Here is a 22,612-nt window from a genome sequence, read left to right as displayed (position 1 = left end):
GGGAGATGTGGGTGCAGCAGGGGGAGTCATGGCAAGAACAAGGGAACAAGAAGCACCCCCAAGCCCTCTGAGGACCCCAACCAATGCCTCCCATGGAACTGATGCGTTCAGGGAGCAGCTACTTTACAGTAACTCTACACTCATATATCCCCATTTCACAAATGAGAAAGATGAGCTCTGACAGGCAGAACCAGGGCTCAAACCCAAGTCTGTCTGACGTGTGTCCCAGCTCTCAAGTCCCAAGAGGCAAGCCAATCTCACCTGGAAGACGCCCTGGGCATCAGCAGTGACGGCTGTGTGCAGAGGGGTGCGGCCAGAGTGGTCCTGGGCATTGGTGTCTGCCCCAGCATCCAGCAGCCGCTTGGCCGCGTCAGCCCGGGCATAGCGGGCAGCCAGGTGCAGGGCCGTCTCGCCAGTACGGTCAGTCCGAGCCCCAAGCTGTGCCCCCTGGCAGATCAGGTCTGAGATGATACTGGCTGATGTGTCTTCTGCCTCATCCTCTTCAGTTGGGATTGGCTCCAGGGCTCCCCCGCAGAAGGAGGCCAGCATTAGAGGGGTGAAGCCATCTGTAGGGACCAGGAGTGTGTCAGAAAGGAGGCGGACACAGGGCCTTCCCGGGGAATACGACACTGCATTAGGAGGAAGTGCACTGCATTAGGAGGAAGTGGGATGTGTGGAAGTACAAGATCGAGGGGCCAATCCTCCCATCACACACACGCACACTCACACACACACACGCACACACCTGGCACACACACTTGTGCCAGGTACCCCGAAGCCAACCCAGGATGAGGCTTCACAGGCATTTGGTTTGTGACAGGAGGCCTCCTAGGCAGTAGGGCACACAGAACGAGGGAGGAAGTCAAGCAAGTCAACAATGACCACATTCCTGGAGAGTTATTTCAGCCTGAGTTATTTCACTTTGTCAGCAAAGGTCCATCTAGTCAAAGCTATGGATTTTCCAGGAGTCACGTACAGATGGGAAAGTTGGACCATAAAGAAGGCTGAGCACCCAAGAATTGATGCTTTCGAATCATGGTGCTAGAGCAAGGAGATCAAACCAGTCCATCCTAAAGGAAATCAACCCTGAATACTCAGTGGAAGGACTGTTACTGAAGCTGAAGCTCCAATACTTTGACCATCTGATGCGAAGAGCTGATTCACTGGAAAAGACCCTCATGTTGGGAAAGATTGAGGGCAGGAGGAGAAAGGGGCAACAGAGAATGAGATGGTTGGATGGCATCATTGACTCAATGGACATGAATGTGAGCAAACTCCAGGAGACAGTGAAGGAAGGGAAACTCGGTGTGCTGCCATCCATAAAATACCAAGTACCTGGGGGCCTAATGGGAGTCCAAAGAGAGCCACAGGTGCAAGTCATTTGGAATGAAAGCAAAACAGAGCTGCAGGAGGCATATTATAAAATGTGGCAAAGACAGACCCAAGAGGATTCACATACCATGGTCTGCTCTACTCTGCAAGAGCATTTGCTCTTGTTTTCCTTAGGAAGCCACTAGCACCCCATTCTCAAGCCCTAGGTAAAGGCAAATCCCCCACGCAGGGACAGGCATATAGCCCAGGCCTGTCAATCTGCATGTTCCAGGCCCCAGGCCACACTGATTGGCTCACACATGGGGCACGTGACCTTAGACCATCCAATCAGAACTCATCTTTGGAGGACTTCCCTGGTGGCCCAGTGACTAAGAATCTGCTGACCAAGGCAGGGAACCCAGGTTGGATCCCTAATCTGGGAAGATCCCATGCTGCGGAGCAACTAAGCCTGTATGCCACAATTCCTGAGCCTGGGTACCCTAGAGGCGTGCTCCGCAATACGAGAAGCCGCGGCAACGAGAAGCCCCTGCACCGCAACTAGAGAAGACCTGTGAACAGCAACAAAGAGCCCACACACTGCAAAAAAGACCCAGTGCAGCTGACAGTTTTTAAAAAATAAATAAATAGCTTTCATTGGCCAAAGATACAATAGTTTGAGCATCAACAAGAATGTGTGCATTAAATTTAAACATAGCAGCTACATTAAAAAAAAAAAAACCTCATCCTGGGACTTTTGCTGTTACAGATGAGAAAAAGGTTTTGTAATGCCAGCAGGAGAAAGACTGCCTGGACTGGAACCAAAAGTTGACAAGTCCAGGATCCAAATGTGCCTGAAGCTTCTGTTTACAAGAGCCAGTAAATAAATCCCTTGTTTTACTTAAGTTAGCTTGAGTTGGGCTATTACCACTTACAATCAGGAGTCCTGACTAACACACACATCCACAGCCAGCCAGCCAGACACACCCTGCTGTCCCCAGAGCACAGACTCAGATGGAACCTCTGATGAGCAGGATGGATCAAGGGCATTCTGGAGGCAGGGGCGCCATCACTGACCTGGACCGCGCACGTTGACATCCATGCCATCCGCATCTGCATCGCCCTGCGGCGGTGTCAAGGCCATGGCTGGTGCCACGCGGATGTCGGCGGCAACCAGGTGGTGTTGAGTCCACTGGCGGCAATCCACAGCGTCCTCAGTCCCCACACCAGGCTCCTCCACCTGGAGGAACAAGGACCCAGGTTCTCACAAGGAATTGGGAGACACAGAGGGACCATCTGGGCATTCTCACAGAGATGCACACACGGCGGATGCCGAGAAGCCATTAACGTCCTGCTTGATAGGGACTTCCCAGGTGATTCAGTGGTAATGAGTCCGCCTGCCAGTGCAGGAGACACAGGTTCGCAACCTGGGTCGGGAAGATCCCCTGGAGGAGTAAATGGCAACCCCCTCCAGTTCTTGCCTGGAAAATCCCATGGATAGAGGGATCTAGCGGGCTACTGGAGAGGGCAATGGCACCCCACTCCAGTACTCTTGCCTGAAAATCCCACGGACAGAGGAGCCTGGTGGGCTGCAGTCCACGGGGTCACTAAGGGTCGGACGTGACTGAGCGACTTCGCTTTCACTTTTCACTTCCATGCATTAGAGAAGGCAATGGCAACCCACTCCAGTGTTCTTGCCTGGAGAATCCCAGGGACGGGGGAGCCTGGTGGGCTGCCGTCTATGGGGTCGCACAGAGTCAGACACGACTGAAGCGACTTAGCAGCAGCAGCAGCAGCGGGCTACAGTCCATGGGGGTTGAAAAGAGTCGGACACGACTGAGCAACTGAGCACACACAGCAGGACTAAACAGAGCCTGATCAAATCAGATCTGAACTTGAGGACCCGGGTGGAGAGTTTAATTTCATAAACGGGAAGAGCCAGGTGACGGACAGCTAACCGGAAAAGGTCCTGGAGGATGGGACACCCTTCAATGTGGATTTAGTGTCTGACACTGTCCCTTAGTAGACTTGTAACCCTACCATTCTGAGCTTCTCATTGGTAAAATCAAGATGATGCAGTCAGGGACTTCCCTGGTGGCCCAGTAGTTAAGGATCCGCCTGCCAATGCAGGGGACATGGGTTTGATCCCTGGTCCGGGAAGATTCATTATGCCTCGGAGTAAATAAGCCTGGGCACCACAGTGACTGAGCCCTCGCCCTGGAGCCCATGCTCTGCAACAAGAGAAGCCACCGCAATCAGCAGGCTGACCACTGTAACTAGAGAGAAGCCCTAGTCTCCACAACTAGAGAAAACCCACTCAAAGCAACAAAGATCCAGCATAGCCAAGGATTAACTAATTAACTAACTTAAAAAAAAAAAAGATGATGCAATAATCCCACAATACCCACATAAACATTCTGCACCATATACTTAACACCCACTTTTGGATGAGAAAGTAAAAGAAAAAAGCCTGAGGCAAGCAGATTTCTTTAGCTGTCATTTGCAATAGAAGTATCCATTTTAACAAACATTAAAACACAGGCAGGAGGAGAAGGGGATGACAGAGGATGAGATGGTAGGATGGCATCACCAACTTGATGGACATGAGTTTGAGCAAACTCCAGGGGTTGGTGATGGACAGGGAAGCCTGGCGTACTACATACAGTCCATGGGGTCACAAAGAGTTGGACACAACTGATTGAACTGAACTGAAAACACAGGAAAAGGGAGGAGACTCCCTGGTGGTCCAGTGGTTAGGACTCTGCACTTTCATTACAGAGGGCCACAGTACAATCCCTGGTCAAGGGACTAAGAATCCATAGGCCACCCAGTGTGGCCAAGAAAAACATAGGTAGGGGAGAGGCAGCTAAGCATGGAAGTATATATCAGTAGCTGCTTTATAGCATCCTCACAAAGATGAAATAAGAGGATTTGTGTACATCCCAGACATTCAGCAAGCTTCAAAGTATGCTAGCAGGAACCTGTTATGAATTGTGCTACCCCCAAATCATATGACATCACTTTGCCAACAAAGGTTTATCTAGTCAAAGTTATGGTTTTTCCAGGAGTCTTGTACGGATGTGAGAGCAGGACTATAAAGAAAGCTTTGCACCAAAGAACTGATGCTTTTGAACTGTGGTGTTGGAGAAGACTCTTGAGAGTCCCTTGGACTGCAAGAAGATCAAACCAATCAATCCTTAAGGAAGTCAACCCTGAATATTCATCAGAAGGACTGGTGCTGAAGCTGAAGTTCCAATACTTTGGCCACCTGATTCGAAGAGCTGACTCATTAGAAAAGACCCTGATGCTGAGAAAGATTGAAGACAGGAGAAGGGGGCAACAGAGGATGAGATGGTTGGATGGCATCACCAACTCAACGGACATGAGTTTGAGCAAACTCAGTGAGATGATGGACAGGGAAGCCTGGCATGCTGCAGTCCATGGGGTCGCAAAGAGTCAGACACGACTTAGCGACTGAACAACAACAAAAATCATATGGTGAAGGCCTAATCCCCCAACATGACTATATTTAGAGACAGAGCTTTTAAGGAAGTAATTAAGGTTAAATAAGATCATAGGGGTGGAGCCCTAATCCAATAGGACCAGTGGAAGAGGAAGAGACACCAGAGTTCTCCCTCATTCTCAGCACACAAAGAGGAAAGGTCATGTGAGGACACAGTGAGAAGACACATTCTCAAGATAAGAAGAGCCAATCCTGCCAGCACACTGATCCTGGACTTACAGCCTCCAGTGTGTATCTGTGCCTGCTAAGTTGACTCAGTCGTGTCCGACTCTATGCGACCCTATGGACTATAGCCCACCAGGCTCCTTTGTCCATGTGATTCTCCAGGAGAGAATACTGGAGTGGGTTGCCATGCCCTCCTCCAGGGGATCTTCCTGACCCAGGGATTGGACTCACGTCTCCTGCCTTTCCTGCACTAGCAGCCAGGTTCTTTATACCATTAGCGCCTCCTGGGAAGCCCCAGCCTCCAGAGGTGTGAGAAAATAAGTGTCTTGTTTGAGCCACTCAGTCTGCAGTGTTTCATTATGGCAATGCTCGCTGACAAAGACAGGGCCCATGGTGTGGCCCCTGGACAGGAAAAGACTAGCTGGGGGTGTTCTCAGGCAGGGCACGCTGGACTAAGGTGGCCGCATCAGAGAGAATGCAGAGTCACTCTCTGGGATAGGGGATCCCCTCTGGAAAGATGCCAGGAGCAGGATGGGGTGGTTGCCGTGACTGTTCTCCGGAACCAGGGACAGCGGGGATTCCCCTGGCTCTCCCACTGACCACTGGACCCCCACCCAGGACCCTGAGGGCAAGGGTCACAGGAGGGAACACAACCTTCAGTCGCTTGGCCTCTGGGCACTCTGTGTCCATCCAGTCGGTGGCCACCTCCCCCATCAGACTCTCACCCTTGGCCATGTTCCTGTGGGGACAGTGGGGAGGGGGGAGGGACAACAGGGTCAGCAGGGGCAGGGCCCACAGGGTCAAGAGACAGGGTCTAAGGACGGGATGCAGGATGCGGTCAGGGTTGCAGGGGATACTCTCAGGGGTTGTGATGGGTGACAGTCAGGTGGAACTGGGGAAGGGACAGGAGTCAGCGGTCAGAGCAGTTGTCTGTGGGACAGGTGAGGGTCATAGGCATACAGCATGGGTTACAGCAGATGACATCATAGTCATGGAAGACAGAGTTATCCTCATAGCAGGTGAGAGATGTAGCCAGGAATGAAGAGGTTGTGGAGAGGCAGCAGAGGGCACAGGGTCACAGGAGAGGTAAATTCAGGGATTAGGACAGGGTGTGGCTGGAGTCTTGAGGGGCCGGTCAGGGAGGTGGAGGTCATGGCCAAGGCCAGGACTGAGGATCCTGGGGAATGAGCACTGAATTGGGGTGGAAAGGCGGTGAGAAGTCAGCAAGAGTCAGGGTAGGTTATTTTTGAGGCTTTCAATGGCTAAGTCAAAGATCTCTCGGTAAATGTCACAGTGCACTTGCAAATATGTGGGTTATTTTAAAATTTCTTTTGATATTGATTTCTAACATGATTCCACAGTGATAAGAGAACAGACTCCATATGATTTCAATACCTTTAGACCATGACATTTTTGCACCTTGTTTTATGACCCTGGGTATGGGCCAGTATCTCCTGGTTTATAGTCTATGGGAACTTGAAGGTTTTGTTCCCTGCTGTTGTGTGAAAATTGTATAATCTTAATTATGTTGAATTGGCTCATACTGCTTTTCAGGTCTACCATATCCCTCTACTTTTCTGTCTGTTCATTCTGTTAATTTTTTGAATTTGATATTGAAACTCCAATGAAAAATCTTAATTTATCTACTTAAAAGATAATTGTAACATACAGTGGAACTATATGTAACTTTCTTCTGTATTTTCCAAGTCTCCTATAAATGTGCTATCATACTCTCATAAATTAAAAAATTAAAACAACAAAAAAAGTCAGGGTAGGTTAGAGCCAGAGGTGGTGCTGGGGCTCATAGAGAATAGGATCAGGGGTCCAGTGAGGGGCTGGGGTGCAGACAGGGGTCATGAGGTGCACAGTCATGCGGGAACACGTTCTGAGTATCAGGGTGAAGTCTGAGAGGCTGGGATGGGGGGAGCGGGTAGTCACAGTAGGGTCTGAGTCAGGGCACTGGGCCATAGAAAGGGGATCGAGGGCCACAAATCAGGGTGACCCCTGAGGGATCATGGAGTCGGTGGTCAAGGAGACAAACACTGATGTCCAGGCCGGAGTCTGACGTCAGGGTCAGGTAGGGGTCAGAGGTCAGAGTCAGGTGAAGGTGGGCTCAAGGGCTCATCAGACCCGGCCACAGTCAGGGACGGGGTGAGGGATCGGGTAGGGTCCTCACTTCATGCCCAGCGCGTCTTGGCCCACGGGTTCCCGCCGGCCCTTGTGTCCCGCGGCCACATCCTTGTGCAGCGCGAAGCCCTCGGGGAACCAGAGGGTGCTGTGCTCACGCTTGCGGCGGGCCACCATGACGCCGAGGACCAGGAGGACCAACAGGAAGATGCCGCTGGCCGCCAGCAGCGGTAACAGCGGCACGCTTGGTTCCGGCAGCTCCACCGGCTCCCCTGCGGGCAGGAAGCAGGGGGTCTTTTTACCAGGGGCCTGGGCCCACCCTCACCCTCATCCCCTGACCCCCGGCCGGGCCTCACCCCGCGCCGCCCGCAGTGGGTAGGGGAAGTCAAGGCGCTCCACCGCCGACAACGCTCCCAAATAGTCCGCCGCGCTCTGAGCGTCAGGGAAACAGTGGTCATTCTCGGGCGACTGCAGGCACAGACGGTTGTCAATCTCCAGCATCACTACAGAGCTGCGGAGACACAGGGGAGGGGCAGGAGGCTCAGCAGGCACTGCTACAAGCCCCGCCCCAGGCCCCGCCCACCGCCCCACGCCGCGCTCAGAAGCCCCTCTCTACTCACCAGGTCCCCACTAACTCCCATCCGGCATCCAATCCCACCACATCCCCTCAAACTACCTTTTTTAAAATCCACTTACCATATATTTGGTGATATTAAGGATGTTTATTTTTTTTAGCTGTGGTCATGGTATTACAGTGTTTTTTAAGAAGAGAGCTTATATTTTTTTTAGAGAAGCATACTGAAATGTCTACATATGAAGTGACACACTATCTAGGAACTATTTTGACATAGCATGGGAACTAGGACAAATCGAAGGGACTAGATATGAAACAGGAATGGCCTATGGGGGACTGCCCTCATAATCCAATGGCTAAGACTCCCAGCACCAAGTGCAGGGGGCCTGGGTTCAGTTCCTGGTCAGAGCACTAGATCCCACATGCCACAACTAAAGACCCTACAAAGACGACCAAAGATCCCATGAGCCACAACTAAGACCCAGTGAAGCCAAATATAAATATATATATATATAAAGAATGGCCATATGTACTCATTGTCAATGCTTGGTCCTAGGTACCTAGAAGTGCACAATCCTGATCTGTTTTTGCATATGCTTAAAGTTCTTTGCCAATTCCCAAGCCAGTATTGCTGTGGCCACCAATGTCCTCTAAGTCATGAATCCAATGGCCATTGTTTTCCCATCAAAATCTCCTTTCTCAGGTTGGTGCATCCACCTCCTGCCTGCTATGAGCACTGGCTTCTAACAGTTGACAGCTGTCCCTTCCCCCAGAGAACTAGCCTCAGCAAAGTGGGTAGCCCTTCCCTTGGGAGGTGACACTACTTAGGGAAGCCCTAGGCCAGGGTCTGACTGATGTGTACAAAAGCTGGCCCTTCTGTCTCAAGGCGGGACCAACCTTACCCTCCAGAGCTCTCCAAGGGATCAGGCTGTGGCCCGATCCTGGCCGAGGCTCCCTCCTGCCTCAGTTCCTGCCCCTGTCCCATCCTGCCTCCCTCATCCCCGATCAACCCAGAACACCCTTTCAATACATTGCCTATATCCGAATCTCCACCTCAGGCTCTGCTTCCAGGAACCCAACCCTCCAAACATTTTCTTTCTTCAGGATACCCAGTACCCCAAGTCCTGGGCCCCCTTCCGTCTCTGCTCCTTCCGCTTCTCTTTTCTGAGCTAATTTCTTTCAACCAATCTTTAGGACTCAGGGTCCCCATTTCATCCTTCTGTTCCCCACACGTCTCCCTACTTCTTCAAGTCCCTCCAAGGCTACAATGATTGCCAAGCTCGTTGGTCTCACTCTTCAGACCCTAGCTGCCTCCTGAGGGTCTCCCCGAGACCCCCAGTTCCCTCCAGACTCTACAAGTCACAAAGTGATCCCGAATTTCCACCTGATGTCTTAACCTTTTTTAAAAGAGATTTTAAAAATTTATTTATTTTTGGCTGTGCGGAGTCTTCATTGCTCCACGAACTTTTCTCTAGTTCTGGACAGGAGGGGCTACGCTCATTGCAGTGTGCGGGCTTCTCACCGCGCTGACTTCTCTTGCTGCAGGGCACTGGCTCTAGGGGACGTAGGCTCAGCAGTTGCGGTTCCTGGGCTCTAGAGCACAAGCTCAGCAGCTGTGGGTCCCTCCACCGCTGGTGGGAGCTTCCCAACACAGGGATCGAACCGATGTCTCTTTGCATTGGCAGGTAGATTCTTTACCACTAAGCTGCCAGGGAAGCCCTGTGTCTTCCTCTTGATGAGAACACTTCCAGCAACTCAAGTCACCCGGCCAAGGACTGGCACACCACCCATCCACCCATCTCCTTCATCCCAGTCAGAGGTCCTGCTCCTCACCTCTAACTTCCAGCCCTCCTCTCTGTGTCAGGGTCCTACCCTGTTCAGAAGCCACATCTCCCTCTGGTTCCTCCACCAGGTCACCAGCAGGAGAGTTTTATATTTTCCATTTATATTAATTTTGGACAGTTTGATACTGAAACTCCAACTAAAAATCATAATTTATCTACTTAAAAATGATCATAATATACACATTCATGTTAAGTGGCTTCATTCATGTCCAACTCTTTGCAACCCCAATGAACTGTAGCCCGCCAGGCTCCTTTGTCCATGGAATTCTCCATGCAAGAATACCGGAGTGGGTTGACATGCCCTGCTATAGGGGATCTTCCTGACCCAGGGATCAAACCCACGTCTCTTACATCTCCTGCACTGGCAAGAGGGTTCTTTACCACTAGCACTGACTGGAAAGCCCATAATATATAATGGAACTACATGTAACTTTGTTTTTTATTTTTACAAGTCTCCTATATGCTTCCCTTGTGGCTCAGCTGGTAAAGAATCTGCCTGCAATGCAGGAGACCTGGGTTCAATCCCTGCGTTATGTTGGGAAGATCCTCTGGAGAAGGGGAAAGCTACCCACTCCAGTATTCTGGCCTGGAGAATTCCATGGACTGTATAGTCCATGAGGTCGCAAAAAGCCAGACACGACTGAGCGACTTTTACTTCACTATAAATTTTATAAGTTAAAAAATAAATTAAAAGAAAAAACAGGGCAAGTTAAAGCCAGAGGTGGTACTGGAGCTCATAGCACATAGGATCAGGGGGCTCAGTGAGAGGCTGGGGTGCAGACACGGGTCAGGAGGGGGGCTCTTCTTCTGCTCCCCAGAGGACCATTGCTCATGTCTGGAGGCATTTCTGGTTGTCACATCTGGGAGGGGGGAGATCTGTTGCCTGCATCCAGTGAGTAAAGGCCAGGGAAGATGCCAAACACCCTACAGTGTACAAGACAGAACAGCACCTCACAGTAAAGAATGATCTGGCCCCAAGTCAATGGTGCTGAGGTTGAGATGTGTGTATTATATGTATTATATAATACTGTATGTACTACCAAGAAGGCACTCCCACATGTTGAGTATTTCCTAAGCAGTGAAATCAATGAAAACATAACTGGACTAAAGGCCTAACCCGGAGCCTGAAACCTACTAGGTGCTTTATCAGATATTTCCGGAGAAAAGCCAAGTTCAGCCACAGAGTTTTAGAGTTTGAAGGGAACTTAAAAATAGCTAGAATAGGGGTTCCCATATGGTAAGGGAAGTAAAACGCACAAGGGGTTTGGCTTCCCTGGTAGCTCAGCTGGTAAAGAATCTGCCTGTAATGTGGGAGACGTGGGTTCCATCCCTGGGTTGGGAAGATCCCCGGGAGGAGGGCATGGCAACCCACTCCAGTATTCTTGCCTGGAAAATCCCCATGGACAGAGGAGCCTGGCGGGTTACAGTCCATGGGATCGCAAAGAGTCAGACACGACTGAGAGACTAAGCACAGCAAAGGCACAAGGCCTTATGAATGGTGCCCCTTCCCTTGCATCTGTGTGCGCCTCCCACGGCTCCCCTCGGGGTGGAGTCACTCACCCGATCACCTCGGGGGCCAGCTCCCGCCGGTTCCGGGACTCAGCGCCAGGCCCGGGCCGATGGTAAGGGAAGACCATGGCCTGACCGTTCTCGTCCAGACGGAAGCGCAGCGAGGTGCGCAGGATGCCGCTGAGCCGCTGCAGGAAGTCGGCGCTGGAGCGCAGCAGCTCCTCCGGCGGCAGCAGCACTGTGAGCACCAGGACGCCGCGGGCCAGCAGGGCCGGCACCTCACCCGCACAGTCCAGGCCGTCCCAGCCGCACTCCTCCGTGTTACAGCCCTGGTCGCAGCGGCCGTCAGCGAAGTGGTCCGCGCAGTACTTCTCATACACTGGGCTGGGGGCGAAGGAGGGCGGGGTCAAGGGAGCCTCCCCCCAACCCCTAACCCCACACGTCCCCACCTTGCCCCCCCCCCGCTGCACGAATACACCACAAAGCACCCAAGACTCCTCAAGGAGCAGAGAACTGGAATATATCCACATGCTTGTGGAATGTATCAGGCTTTCTGCAAAACCAGCCAGTTGCTTTGCAATTATTAAGTCATTAACTATTGACAACCACGTCCTAGGTGCTGAGCGCAGCTGTAGGCACTAAGGATATGAGTGAGGTGAAAACGTTAGTCACTCAGTCTTTGAGACCTCATGGATGGTGGTCCGCCAGGCTCCTCTGTCCGTGGAATTCTCCAGGCAGGAATACAGAGTGAGTAGCCTTTCCCTTTTCCAGGGGATCTTTCCAACCCAGGGATCAAACCCAGGTCTCCTGCATTGCAGGCAGATTCTTTACCGACTGAGCTACCAGGGAAGTCCACTAAGGATATGGCCCCAACACAAAACCTTACCCACTTGAAGCTGTCATTACAATGGGCAGAGACATATATTAAAAATGATGAATCAGCAGAACATACAGTGTTTTGATCACACACCAATAAAGGCTAAATGTAAACATACACATACACACACACGAATTAAATGCTAAGGGAAAAAATTAAGCAGAGGAAGTGCTGTGGGTGGCCAGAAAGGAGTTCACAGAGAGACTTGTGCTTGAGCAAAGACTTGAAGGAGATGAGGGAGGAGCCATGTGACTCCCTGAAAGACAAGCCAGAGCGAACAGCCAGTGCAAAGGCCCTGAGATGGGCCCAAGCCGGGGAATCTGAAGACTGAAGAAAGGCCAGGATGGCTGGAGCAGAATGAGACAGGGGGAGACAGAAGGACACGCAGAGGGTCAGACAGGACAGAGAATATGGATGGATAGAGAGAATGTATGAGACAGACAGGCAGGCCTCATGAACAGACAGAGAAGGTCAGAAGAGGGGCAAGGAAAGACCAGCAGGGCCATGGACAGATGAATGGTCATATAGAAGGGCAAAAACATGCATGGATGGACATAAGGACAGAAGGGGCATGTGAATGAACGGATGGGGCACAAAGGTGCGCAGATGGGCAGATGGGGCACACAGAGGGACAGACTGGCATAGAGACAGACAGATGGACAGATGGCGTCCAAGGATGGACAAGCAGGGGTGCAGACAGACAGCTGGGTGCATAGAGGGACAAAATGAATTCATGGATGGACAGAAAGGCCAACAAACAGGGTATAATGAGGGACAGATGGGGTGCAGGGGCAGACAGAAAAACAGAAAAGGCTAATGGATGGACAAACAGACTGCCACATTGATAGGCAGGGAACAAAGATGTACAGACAAGGCACAAGAATGGGAAGACACACAGACATAAATGGCATATGGATGGCTAGGTGAGGGGCACAGACAGACAAACTGCACGCGGATGGGCAGACAAGGGACACCAGGAAACAGACGGGGCAAACGAAGGCACAGCCCAACAGACAGACTGAGGACGTACTGACGGATCAAGGCAAACGGATGGACAGACAAGAGAAGCAGGGCCCACGGTGGTCAGGTGTGGCACATGGACAGACAAGATCCCGGCTGAGGACGGACTCACTTGCAGGTGCGCTCGCGGCCGCCGGCGCGGCAGTCGAAGTTGTCGTAGAGGCAGGCGGGCGAGCTGCAGGCGGGGTCGCAGCGGCTGTTGTTGAACAGGAGCCAGCACTGCAGCGCCGCGCACTGCCGCCAGGGGTCGCTCACGCTCAGGGAGCAGTCGCCGCCGTCCCAGCCGCAGCCGGGGCTGTTGCACTCGCGGTCGCAGTTCTTGTCGCCGCTCTTGGCCTCGCAGGCGGCTCTCGGGCACGCCGGCTCCTCCGGGACCTCGGGCATCGCCACGGACACCTCGGGCATCGTCGCGGGCACCTCGCAGCGCGGCCCGGCCCAGCCTGGCGCGCAAGCGCAGCGGAAGAAGGGCGCGAGCGGCTCCGGGCGGCAGGAGCCCCCGTGGAGGCAGGGAGAGGTCGCGCAACTAGCGTTGCCGGCCCCGGGGGGCGACCCCCGGGAACCCCGGCAGGCGGGACCCGACAGCCCCGGGGGGCAGGCGCAGCGCGGTCCACGGACCGTCTGCTGGCACGGGACACCCATTGGGCACTGCAGCTCCCGGCAGGAGCGTGCCACCCGCTCGCAACGCGGGCCCCAGAACGGCTGTGGGTTGGGTGGGGGGAGAGGAAAAAAAGCGCGGGGGCAGGGGATGGAGGGAGAGAGAGAAGGGGAGGAGAAAGTAGGGAAGGTAAAAGAAATGGAAAGGTGGAAAAGCGGATTGAGGGTTGAAGGGGGAGAGGGAAGAAAATATGGAGGATCAGAACTTGGGAAAGGTTGTGCCTCTGATCGCCCCAGGTCTCGCCCAATCTCTCCTAGCTCCCACTGCCAGCCCCACCTTACAGGTAAGCCCAAGCGTTCCCAAGAGGCCGCAACTCCAAATTACGGAGAGACGCACACACAACCTCCAGGTAATTTCAACATTTCCCAGAAATCCTCTTCCACTTCTTGTCCCCTAAAGCGTCACCCTCCCATGAGGCCACGCCCCCTAACCTCCACCCCACCCGCTTCCAGAGACCCCGCTACCACGGGCCACCCCACCTACCACCTACCGGGATGCAGTGGCAAGAGAAAGTCAGCACACCCCCAGGGCCGGGGCTGGGACGGCACTGGCCTCCATGCTGACAAGGCTGAGACTCACAGGGAGACAAGACAGTCTGACAGCGGGGACCTTGGCAAGCAGGAGGACGCGGATCAGCTGCCTGTGGGAAACACAGGCAGGATCCCAGGCCAGCCCCCTCTTCCCGTGCTCACCTGTGAAGCCAGGGTGACACAGGCAGCGGAAGCCCCCACCTGGGTCCTGCAGGCAGTCCCGGGTATGCGCCGCGTGGCAGGCACCTGGGCGACACTCATTGATGTCCCCCTCACAGCGCAGGCCAGTGTATCCTGGGGGGCAGGTGCAGCGGAACCCACCCACCAGGTCCACGCAGGTACCATTGTGCAGGCACCGAGGCCCCAGGTCCAGGGCAGGGCCTGGGCCACAGTCATCCTCATTAATCTCGCAGAGCACGCCTGGGGGGTGGGGGATGGGGAACATCAGGAGGGCTCAGAAACCGAGCCTCCCCGCCTGTCCCCCAGCCCTGGTCCTGGCCTACCCAGCGTCCCTGGGGGACAGGAGCAGAGATAGTGGGCCACGAGGTCAATGCAGATGCCCCCATGCTGGCAGGGCTGGGAGGCACACTCGTCTATATCATCCTCACAGCTGTCACCAGTGTAGCCGGCTGGACACTGCAGTGGGGGCGAGACAGGGACCTCCTCAGCCCAGAGGGACACAGATGCTCCCCATGGAGATACAGAGAATCCAGGGCAAAGGGGCACATGCAGTCATCCCACGCACGGAGACATGCTCAGTGAGCAGAAACACACACCCAGTGCATGGAAACACCCAGACACAGAGGGCTACAGATAACAGTGCAAAGAAACACACATACATACAAATGCACAGGCAGTCACACAGGAGAAATACCCAGATACACCCAAGACACACACGGCCAGAGACGCACACTCAGACACTGGCCCATGTGTGCCATTCATACCCATAGAAACACCATGCACAGAGACACATATGTCCAAGAAATAACAAAAGACAGAGGCAGAGCCAGACGCAGACACCCTGAGATCTACCCAGAGTGACACCCACAAAAAGACACTCAGAGTCACAAAAGCAAAAACCCAGACATGCCTGAGAGGGACACTGCACCAGGCTCTAGACACACAGAAATGTGTAGCCAGACTCACCCAGGAGTGAGCAGCCCTCCGTCTCCTCCCCTGGGTGCTCCTTACCTCGCACACATAACCGCCCAGGTAGCCTCGGCAGGTGCCCCCATGTTGGCAGGGCTGAGCCAAGCAGGGGTCCATCTCCTGCTCACAGTGGCTGCCGGTGTGGCCCTCTGGGCACACACAGTAGTGGGAGCTGTCCTTGTCCACACACTGCCCACCCGCCTGACACAGCTGCTCCGTGGGCACCCCTGAGCAGAGGACAGCGGCATCAGGCAGACTCCCTCCTCCCTGCCCCTGTCATACACAGCACACCCAGCATCCCCACTAGCCTTGGTCACCAAGGCGTCACACACATTCCACTGGGTTCCCACACATCCCCTCACACTGACACACACACACACACACACACACGCGCGCGCGCGCGCGCGCGTGCGCGCACTTTCAAAGCTCACATCAGCTAGGTCACACACGGCATCGCAGACATCCCAGTCGTTTCGCAGTGATAGACACACACACCACCATGTCCTGGCCATATTCACACACACTCACACACCCCACCACGTCCATAAGCTCTGATGCGCTCTCATTCAGCTCACCCTAGCAGGAAGTATGTGCACACACACCCAATCACGCGCCCCCCCCTCACCGATTTGGGCTGCAGCCTCTCTGCAGGGCAGGCTCCGGATGTCACATAGGCGGCCGCTCCACCCCGGGGGGCAAAGGCAGTAGAAAGAGGACCCTGTCCGGGCACAGCGACCCCCATTCTGACAGGGCGAGCGGCTGCACCAGTCCACCAGCGTCTGTCGAGGAAGGCCGGAGTGTCCACACTCGGGGACCCCTAGAAACCCTGCCCAGCTTCTCCTCCAAGGTCGTGAGCAGGCTCCAGAACGCCTCTCCAGATTTCTCCCCCAGGATCCCTGCCAGGCCCCTCACCGCTATCCCTGTGCCAACTCCTCCCCAGGATCCAGGCTGCCTTCTCAACCAACCAAGGTACCCAAAGGGCCCCTCCCCCAGAACATCCCTCTAGACTCCTCCCCCACGGCTCCAGTGACCCCGCCCACCTGGCACTGAGCGCCTGTGAAGCCCCCTGGGCAGGCGCAGCGGAAGCCGGGGTGGGCGGCAGTGCAGACGCCCCCGTGCATGCAGGGCCGCGAGAGGCAAGGGTCCGTCTCATGCTGGCAGTGTGCGCCAGTGTAGCCCGCGCGGCACAGGCAGGTGAAGGAGTTCACACCATCCACGCAGGTCCCTCCATTGAAGCAGGAGCTGGAGGGAAAGGCGGGGCGCGTCAGGCCCCGCCCTTCAGAGGCCCCGCCCCGCTCCTGGGTTCCCTCCGGGCGGAAGAGTGACAAGACCCGTACCCCAAGGAGAAGCTGAGGTCCCCCAAAGGCCCCGCCCTGTCGTGTCCCTTAACCCCAGTACCCCAGGTGCTTCAGGGCTATGTGGAGGCCCCAACCTGGCCTGGCCTTGCTCCCTCAGGGACCAGGGTACCTAAGGTGACCTCCCAACAGATGTCCTGCCCCTTCCCGGACATGTCCCCATCAGGCATCAAAGTCCTGAAGTGGGTGTCCAGCCGAGGACTCCTTGTCCCCGGCTCCTCGGGTCCCACGCCCCATCCGATGCCAGGGTCCCTGCCCCCCAGGAGAGGCCCCACCCACCTGGGACTGCAGTCGGGGAGGTCCTGCTCGCAGCGGAAGCCGCCATAACCGGGCGGGCAGGTGCAGGTGAAGGAGGCCACGTGGTCTGTGCAGGTGCCTGAACCGCAGGGGCTGCTCAGACACTCGTCCACGTCTCGGGCGCAGCGGGGGCCAGCAAAGCCAGGGAGGCAGGAGCAGGAAAAGGAGCCCACTCCGTCCTGACATGAGCCACCATTCAGGCAGGGGTCTACGGTCAGAAGGGAGGAGGTCTGGTCACGCACCTCACCCCCTGACCTGGCCATGCCTTGCATAGAGGAAAATCGGGAGAAAACCAGGCTTCATTGGGAGGAGCACACTTAGCCAGGGGAACCAAACCCTGTCCTCTCTGAGGCCTCATGCCTTCCCTTATCTGGTTGAAACCTCCTCTATGTGGAAGGGAGGAAAGGTTTGAGAAGCTCCCAAAAGGTTGCCTGCGTGCATGCTATGTTGCTTCAGACATATCTGAATCTGACTCTATGTACTATAGCCCGCCAGGCTCCTCTGTCCACGGGATTCTCTGGGCAAGAATACTGGAGCGGGTTGTCATGCCCTCCTTCAGAGGATCACCCCCACCCAGGGATCGAACCCTCATCTCTTATGTCTTCTGCACTGGCAGGTGGGTTCTTTACCACTAGCACCACCTGGGAAATCCCAAGTACTGGTTGTATCTGCTTAATTCCTGAGTTTGGCACAGGAGGTCTCCTCCAGGCCTGGGCTAGCCAGTATGGTGGCCGCTGACTACATGTGGCTCTTGAGCACTTGACATGTGGTTGGTCCAATTTGAGATGTACTGTAAGCATAAAATAGACACCAGATAGCAGATCATGACGATTCCATATGAAAAAAGAAAAAAATAATGTAAAATACCTCAATCATTTTATATTGATTACATGTTGAAATGGTAATGTTTTTATGTATTAGGTTAAATAAAATATATTATTAAATTTGATATCACCTGTTGTCGTTTTGTTTGCTTTTTAATGTGGCTATTAGAAAATAATTAATTCAAGGACTTCCCTGGTGGTCCAGAGGTTAAGACTACCTGCTCCCAATCAATGCAGGGGGCCTGGGTTTGATCCCTGGTAAGGGAACAAGAACCCCCATGCTACAACTAAGATCTGGTGCAACGAAATAAATTTTTTTTAATTAATTTTAAAAAAAAAAGATTTTTAAAAAATCAACTAAAGAAACTTAATTCATATGTGACTTGCATTATTTGTCTATTTAACAGTGCTCCTGGTGACTCACTAAGGGGCCTATTATCTCATACTTTACATACAATTTTAACTTGCTTGTTGACAGAGGCAGGTTACAGGCTTCAGAGTCAAACAGATCTGTGCTCCTATCCTAGCTCATCTCTCTACTCGCTGCACGACCTTGGGCAAGTCACTTAACCTCTGTGGGGCCTCAGTTTTCATGAACAAATGGGGTAAGTAAGACAACTGTGAAGATGAAATGAAAGTACAGTGCTAGGCATACTGTAGCAACTTGATGAACATGTTCCCTAGGTCAGAACCCTCCCCCCAAGAGCTCCCTTGAACTCACTGGGGTCACAGTCATCGATGTCCTGATCACAGGAAGGGCCACTGTAGCCCTCATGGCAGGTGCAGCTGAAACTCCCTGCCAGGTTGGTGCAGGTACCATGGGGACCACAGGGTGAGAGGCTGGCACACTCATCCACATCCTGCTGACATTGTGGGCCTGGGGGTGGGGAGCAAAATAACATCCAGGATTAGCAGATGCAGGGTAGGGTCCGGGAGTACCTGGCGCTCAGGAGGAATTTTAAGACTGACATAGATGAAGGCAAGAAGTTTGCTTCTCGGTGTTTTGCACATACTGTTCCAGCACGCCCCTCTCCTTATTTCAGCTGGTGGAGAATGTGATTCTGTGATTGAGGCCTGCTCCTCCAGGCTTTCCCCAAACTCTCAGCCTGAATTCTAGATTCTCAAGCCCTTATCAAACCGAAACCAGTCACTCCTAAAGGAGATCAACCCTGAATATTCATTGGAAGGACTGAAGCTGAAGCCGAACCTCCAATACTTTGGCCACTTGATGCTAAGAGCCAACTCGCTGGAAAAGACCCTGATGCTGGGAAAGATTGAGGGCAGGAGGAGAAGGGGACAACAGAGGGTGAGATGGGAGGTTGTATGACATCACTGACTCAATCAACGTGAATTGGAGCAAACTCTGGGAGATGGTGAAGGACAAGGAAGCCTGGCGTGCTGCCCTCCATGGGGTCAAAAGAGTCAGACATGACTTAGCAACTAAACAATGAACAACACAGCCCATATCCCTTCCTCTTCTCCTGAACTGACTACACAGGCTGCAAGTGTCTCTGTCTAGCTCTGTTCCTTCCCAGAAGGAAGCTCCCTTAAAAGGCAGAACCAGGGGACTATCCTGCTGGTGCAGTGGCTAAGACTCTGTGCTTCCAAAGCAGGAGGCCTGGGTTCAATCCCTGGTCAGGAAACTAGATCCCACATGCTGCAACTAAGACCCAGTACAGTCAAATAAATAATAAGCAAACAATTTACTTAAAAAAAATTTTTTTTTTAAAGGCAGAGCCAAGGGGGGGTTGGGGTACTCCTTCTCTGGGTCCTCAGCATCATCCAGTATGGAGCAAGTTGCAGAGGAAGTGAAGGACAGAAGAAGCAACTGGTGTACCTTGCCAACCAGGGGTGCAGGAGCAGACAGCCAGCTGGCCAGGAGCAGACTCACAGTAGCCCCCATGCTCACAGGGATTCGGGGTGCAGGGGGACAGCAGCTCACACTGATGGCCTGTAGTGGGCAGGCAGAGTGAGATCGTCTTGAGAGATTCCTTGATCCCATCTCCCCACAAGGTCCCCACCTTGATACCCACCTCCCAAGCTCCTGTGTAAGAGTGAGAAAGGAAAAGAAAAAAGGGACAAATGCAGAGAAGGAAGAGAAAATGAAGCAGAAAGGAAATAAGAAGGAAGAAGGAAGGAAGAGGCCCTGGGGAGGGAAGGTGGAGACACGCACCCTGGATACCAGGGGGACAGGTGCAGCGGAAGCCCATTCCATCACTGGTGCAGGTGCCGCCTTCCCGGCAGGGACGGGATTCACAGGCATCTCGAGTGAGGCTCTGACTGCACTGAGGGCCACTCCAGCCAGGTTCACACACACAGCGGAACCTGGTGAGGGACGCAGTCAGGGCTGGCAGGAGGGTAGGGAAGCTGCAGGGGTCAGGGAGCTAGGGAGAGACCTCACCCTCCAGGCGCATCGTGGCAGATGCCATGACTGCAGGGTTCCTGGGCGCAAGGATGGCTTGGGGGAAGGCAGAGCGGGGGCAGGGAGCCAGGTGGGCAGAGGCATCGGAAGCCATTTTCACCATCCACGCAGGAGGCTCCCTCGCCGCAGGGGTTGGACGCACACTCGTTGATCTCCACGTTGCAGAGAGGCCCTGGGGAGCAGGCAGGCAACCTCGTCCCAGGACAAGGATAGCGGAGCCAACCAGGGAAGGGCAACCTTGCCCCATTTAGCACAGTCACACCCTTGAGTAAGGACCATCTCATTTGCTTAGTAACACATCAGCTCTTGTGCAAATTAGGACAGCCATCTCCGTAACCCAGAGATACCTCGCCCCAGATCACCCTTGCCCCCAAACTTACATGAAGTCACTTTCATTCTGCCAAGGATTGCCTTGGCCCCACTCAGAAACACCTCAACCTCTGAGTCTGAACACCTTCATGGACATACCAGGATAATCTTGAGCAAACATGGGGACACATGCCAATGGGAGAAAGCAAAATTCTCAGGGCAAAGCATGGACAATCCCTAAGGACAAGCACATGCAAACAGAGGGGCAAAACCTGGCCAGGAAAAATAGGTGATTTCACCCTCACTCTATAAAGACCCTGTTTCCATGGCAGCCACTTGCCCACCTGTGAATCCAGGCTGGCAGACACAGTCATAGCGGTTGATGCCATCCCGGCAGACTCCAAAGGTGCAGGGGTTGCTAGCACAATCATCAGTGTTCACTTCGCAGTTCACACCTGGGGAAGGGGAACACGACTGGGATTGCCACCACCGTCACCTGCCAGAAACACCATTCCTGAACCCTCTGTGTCCCATCATATGTACTATTCCTGTCCCAGACCAGCCCCTGGCCCCACCTGTGGTGCCAGGAGGGCAGCGGCAGAGGTATTTGTCCACCAGGTCTAGGCATTTGCCTCCGTGTCGGCAGGGCTGGCTTCGGCACTCATCCACCTGGCTTTCACAGCGCATGCCGGTGTAGCCCGGGGCACAGGCGCACGAGAAACTGGCGATGCCGTCCACACAGCGCCCGTGGTGGCAAGGGTCTGGCGAGCAGTCATCCACGTTGCGCTCACACACTGTGCCCTCGAAGCCTGCGGTGGATAGAGGGTCAGGCTCCACCCACTGGCCAAGGTCCTGCCCATAGCCTTGGCCTCTGCTCAATCCTAACTCAGCTCTCCCTCAGGCCCGGCCCATTGAGCCAATAGGAGGCAGGCTCAGTTCAGGCTCCGCCCCTGGCTGGCCTCCAGAGGCCATCCAGCGGCAAGCTCCGAGACTTGTCCCTGGCCAGGACCCTACCAGTTAAATCACACCCCTAGCGAGACCCTGCTTCCAATCCTTACACCATCAGCCCTGATTTGCCTCTCCCTCCACTGGAGATGTGGACACATGGGAGGTTCCTGGGCTTCCCAGGTGGTTCAGTGGGTAAAGAATCCGCCTGCAATGCAGGAGAGATGAGTTCGATACCTGGGTGGGGAAGGTCCCCTGGAGGAGGGCATGGCAACCCATTCCAGTATTCTTGCCTGTAGAATCCCATGGACAGAGAAGCCCGGTGGGCTACACAGTCCATTGGCTCGCAAAGAATGGACACAACTGAAGTGATGGAGCAGGACAGTACGGGAGGTTCCTGGGGATGGAGGGGTTTGGACGGGGTCCCTCCAATCCAGTGCACATCTAACCTACCAGATCCTTTGGGCCCACCCCCTAGCCTTACCTCTGCTTATGTCCACGATTGGCTCCTCCTCCTGGCTCTTTCATTAGTCCTGCTCCAGGCCTGCCTTGCAGCAGCTCTGTCCCCAACTTTCCCCCAAGCTTATTATTGGCCCTTTTCCCCCACTAGCCCCTCCTCCAGATTCCTGCCGTCTTGTCATTAGCCTGCCCTCACCCTCTGCGCAGCGGCACTCGTAGCCATCTGGCTGGTCCACGCACTTGGCTCCGTTCCGGCAGGGTGTGCTGGCACACTCATCCACATCCAGCTGACACATGGCCCCACTGAAGCCTGGAGCGGGGAGTGTGAGATAAACAGAGGGACCCAAGTAGGGCCAGAGCAGACACCCCTCACCAGTGCTGCCTGGTTTGGGTGGAAAGCCCATTTACTTTTAAATTAACTTCATAAGGTGCTATCTGCTATATAGGAACCCACTAACATGATGTTATAAGCTCCCATCCTGGAGTCTTTGCCCCAGAAGGTCTTTCTCAGGCTCCCTGGCCCAGAGTCCTCACCCGAGGGGCACGTGCAGCTGAAGCCATTGACTCTGTCCTTGCAGACCCCACCGTTCACACACGGGCTGCTCTGACACTCATCCATGTCCACCTCACAATATGTGCCGGTGAAACCTGGAGGGGTGGAGGGGGGGGGGTCACAGCAATGAGGGTTTAGCTTCTGGTCTGAAGGGAGAGCAAGGGGGG

The 22,612-nt window shown here is 54.0% G+C and overlaps 1 protein-coding gene across 1 annotated transcript in view; it reads right to left on the bottom strand.

Annotated features, from left to right (window-relative positions):
* The window catches only part of NOTCH3 (notch receptor 3), a 39,223-nt gene that overhangs the window by 7,495 nt on the left and 9,116 nt on the right, over nucleotides 1-22,612 (bottom strand). The window contains exons 9-30 of the mRNA XM_070462725.1: nucleotides 22,427-22,540; nucleotides 22,089-22,202; nucleotides 21,064-21,297; nucleotides 20,833-20,943; nucleotides 20,159-20,351; nucleotides 19,931-20,082; nucleotides 19,595-19,708; nucleotides 18,479-18,634; nucleotides 16,916-17,141; nucleotides 16,322-16,523; nucleotides 15,907-16,060; nucleotides 15,324-15,508; nucleotides 14,636-14,768; nucleotides 14,295-14,552; nucleotides 14,093-14,211; nucleotides 13,060-13,646; nucleotides 11,102-11,434; nucleotides 7,480-7,634; nucleotides 7,173-7,395; nucleotides 5,651-5,735; nucleotides 2,386-2,548; nucleotides 262-566 (exon numbers count right to left, since the gene is read on the bottom strand). Of these exons, the coding sequence (XP_070318826.1) occupies nucleotides 262-566; nucleotides 2,386-2,548; nucleotides 5,651-5,735; nucleotides 7,173-7,395; nucleotides 7,480-7,634; nucleotides 11,102-11,434; nucleotides 13,060-13,646; nucleotides 14,093-14,211; nucleotides 14,295-14,552; nucleotides 14,636-14,768; nucleotides 15,324-15,508; nucleotides 15,907-16,060; nucleotides 16,322-16,523; nucleotides 16,916-17,141; nucleotides 18,479-18,634; nucleotides 19,595-19,708; nucleotides 19,931-20,082; nucleotides 20,159-20,351; nucleotides 20,833-20,943; nucleotides 21,064-21,297; nucleotides 22,089-22,202; nucleotides 22,427-22,540 (4,316 nt within the window). The remainder of the gene's footprint in view (nucleotides 1-261; nucleotides 567-2,385; nucleotides 2,549-5,650; nucleotides 5,736-7,172; nucleotides 7,396-7,479; nucleotides 7,635-11,101; nucleotides 11,435-13,059; nucleotides 13,647-14,092; nucleotides 14,212-14,294; nucleotides 14,553-14,635; nucleotides 14,769-15,323; nucleotides 15,509-15,906; nucleotides 16,061-16,321; nucleotides 16,524-16,915; nucleotides 17,142-18,478; nucleotides 18,635-19,594; nucleotides 19,709-19,930; nucleotides 20,083-20,158; nucleotides 20,352-20,832; nucleotides 20,944-21,063; nucleotides 21,298-22,088; nucleotides 22,203-22,426; nucleotides 22,541-22,612) is intronic.

The sequence above is a fragment of the Odocoileus virginianus genome, chromosome 3 (genome assembly GCF_023699985.2).
Source record: "Odocoileus virginianus isolate 20LAN1187 ecotype Illinois chromosome 3, Ovbor_1.2, whole genome shotgun sequence".
NCBI classification, from domain to species: Eukaryota; Metazoa; Chordata; class Mammalia; order Artiodactyla; family Cervidae; genus Odocoileus; species Odocoileus virginianus.
Note: the sequence above shows the minus strand (reverse complement) of the source record. Positions and strands in the feature narration are given on the sequence as shown.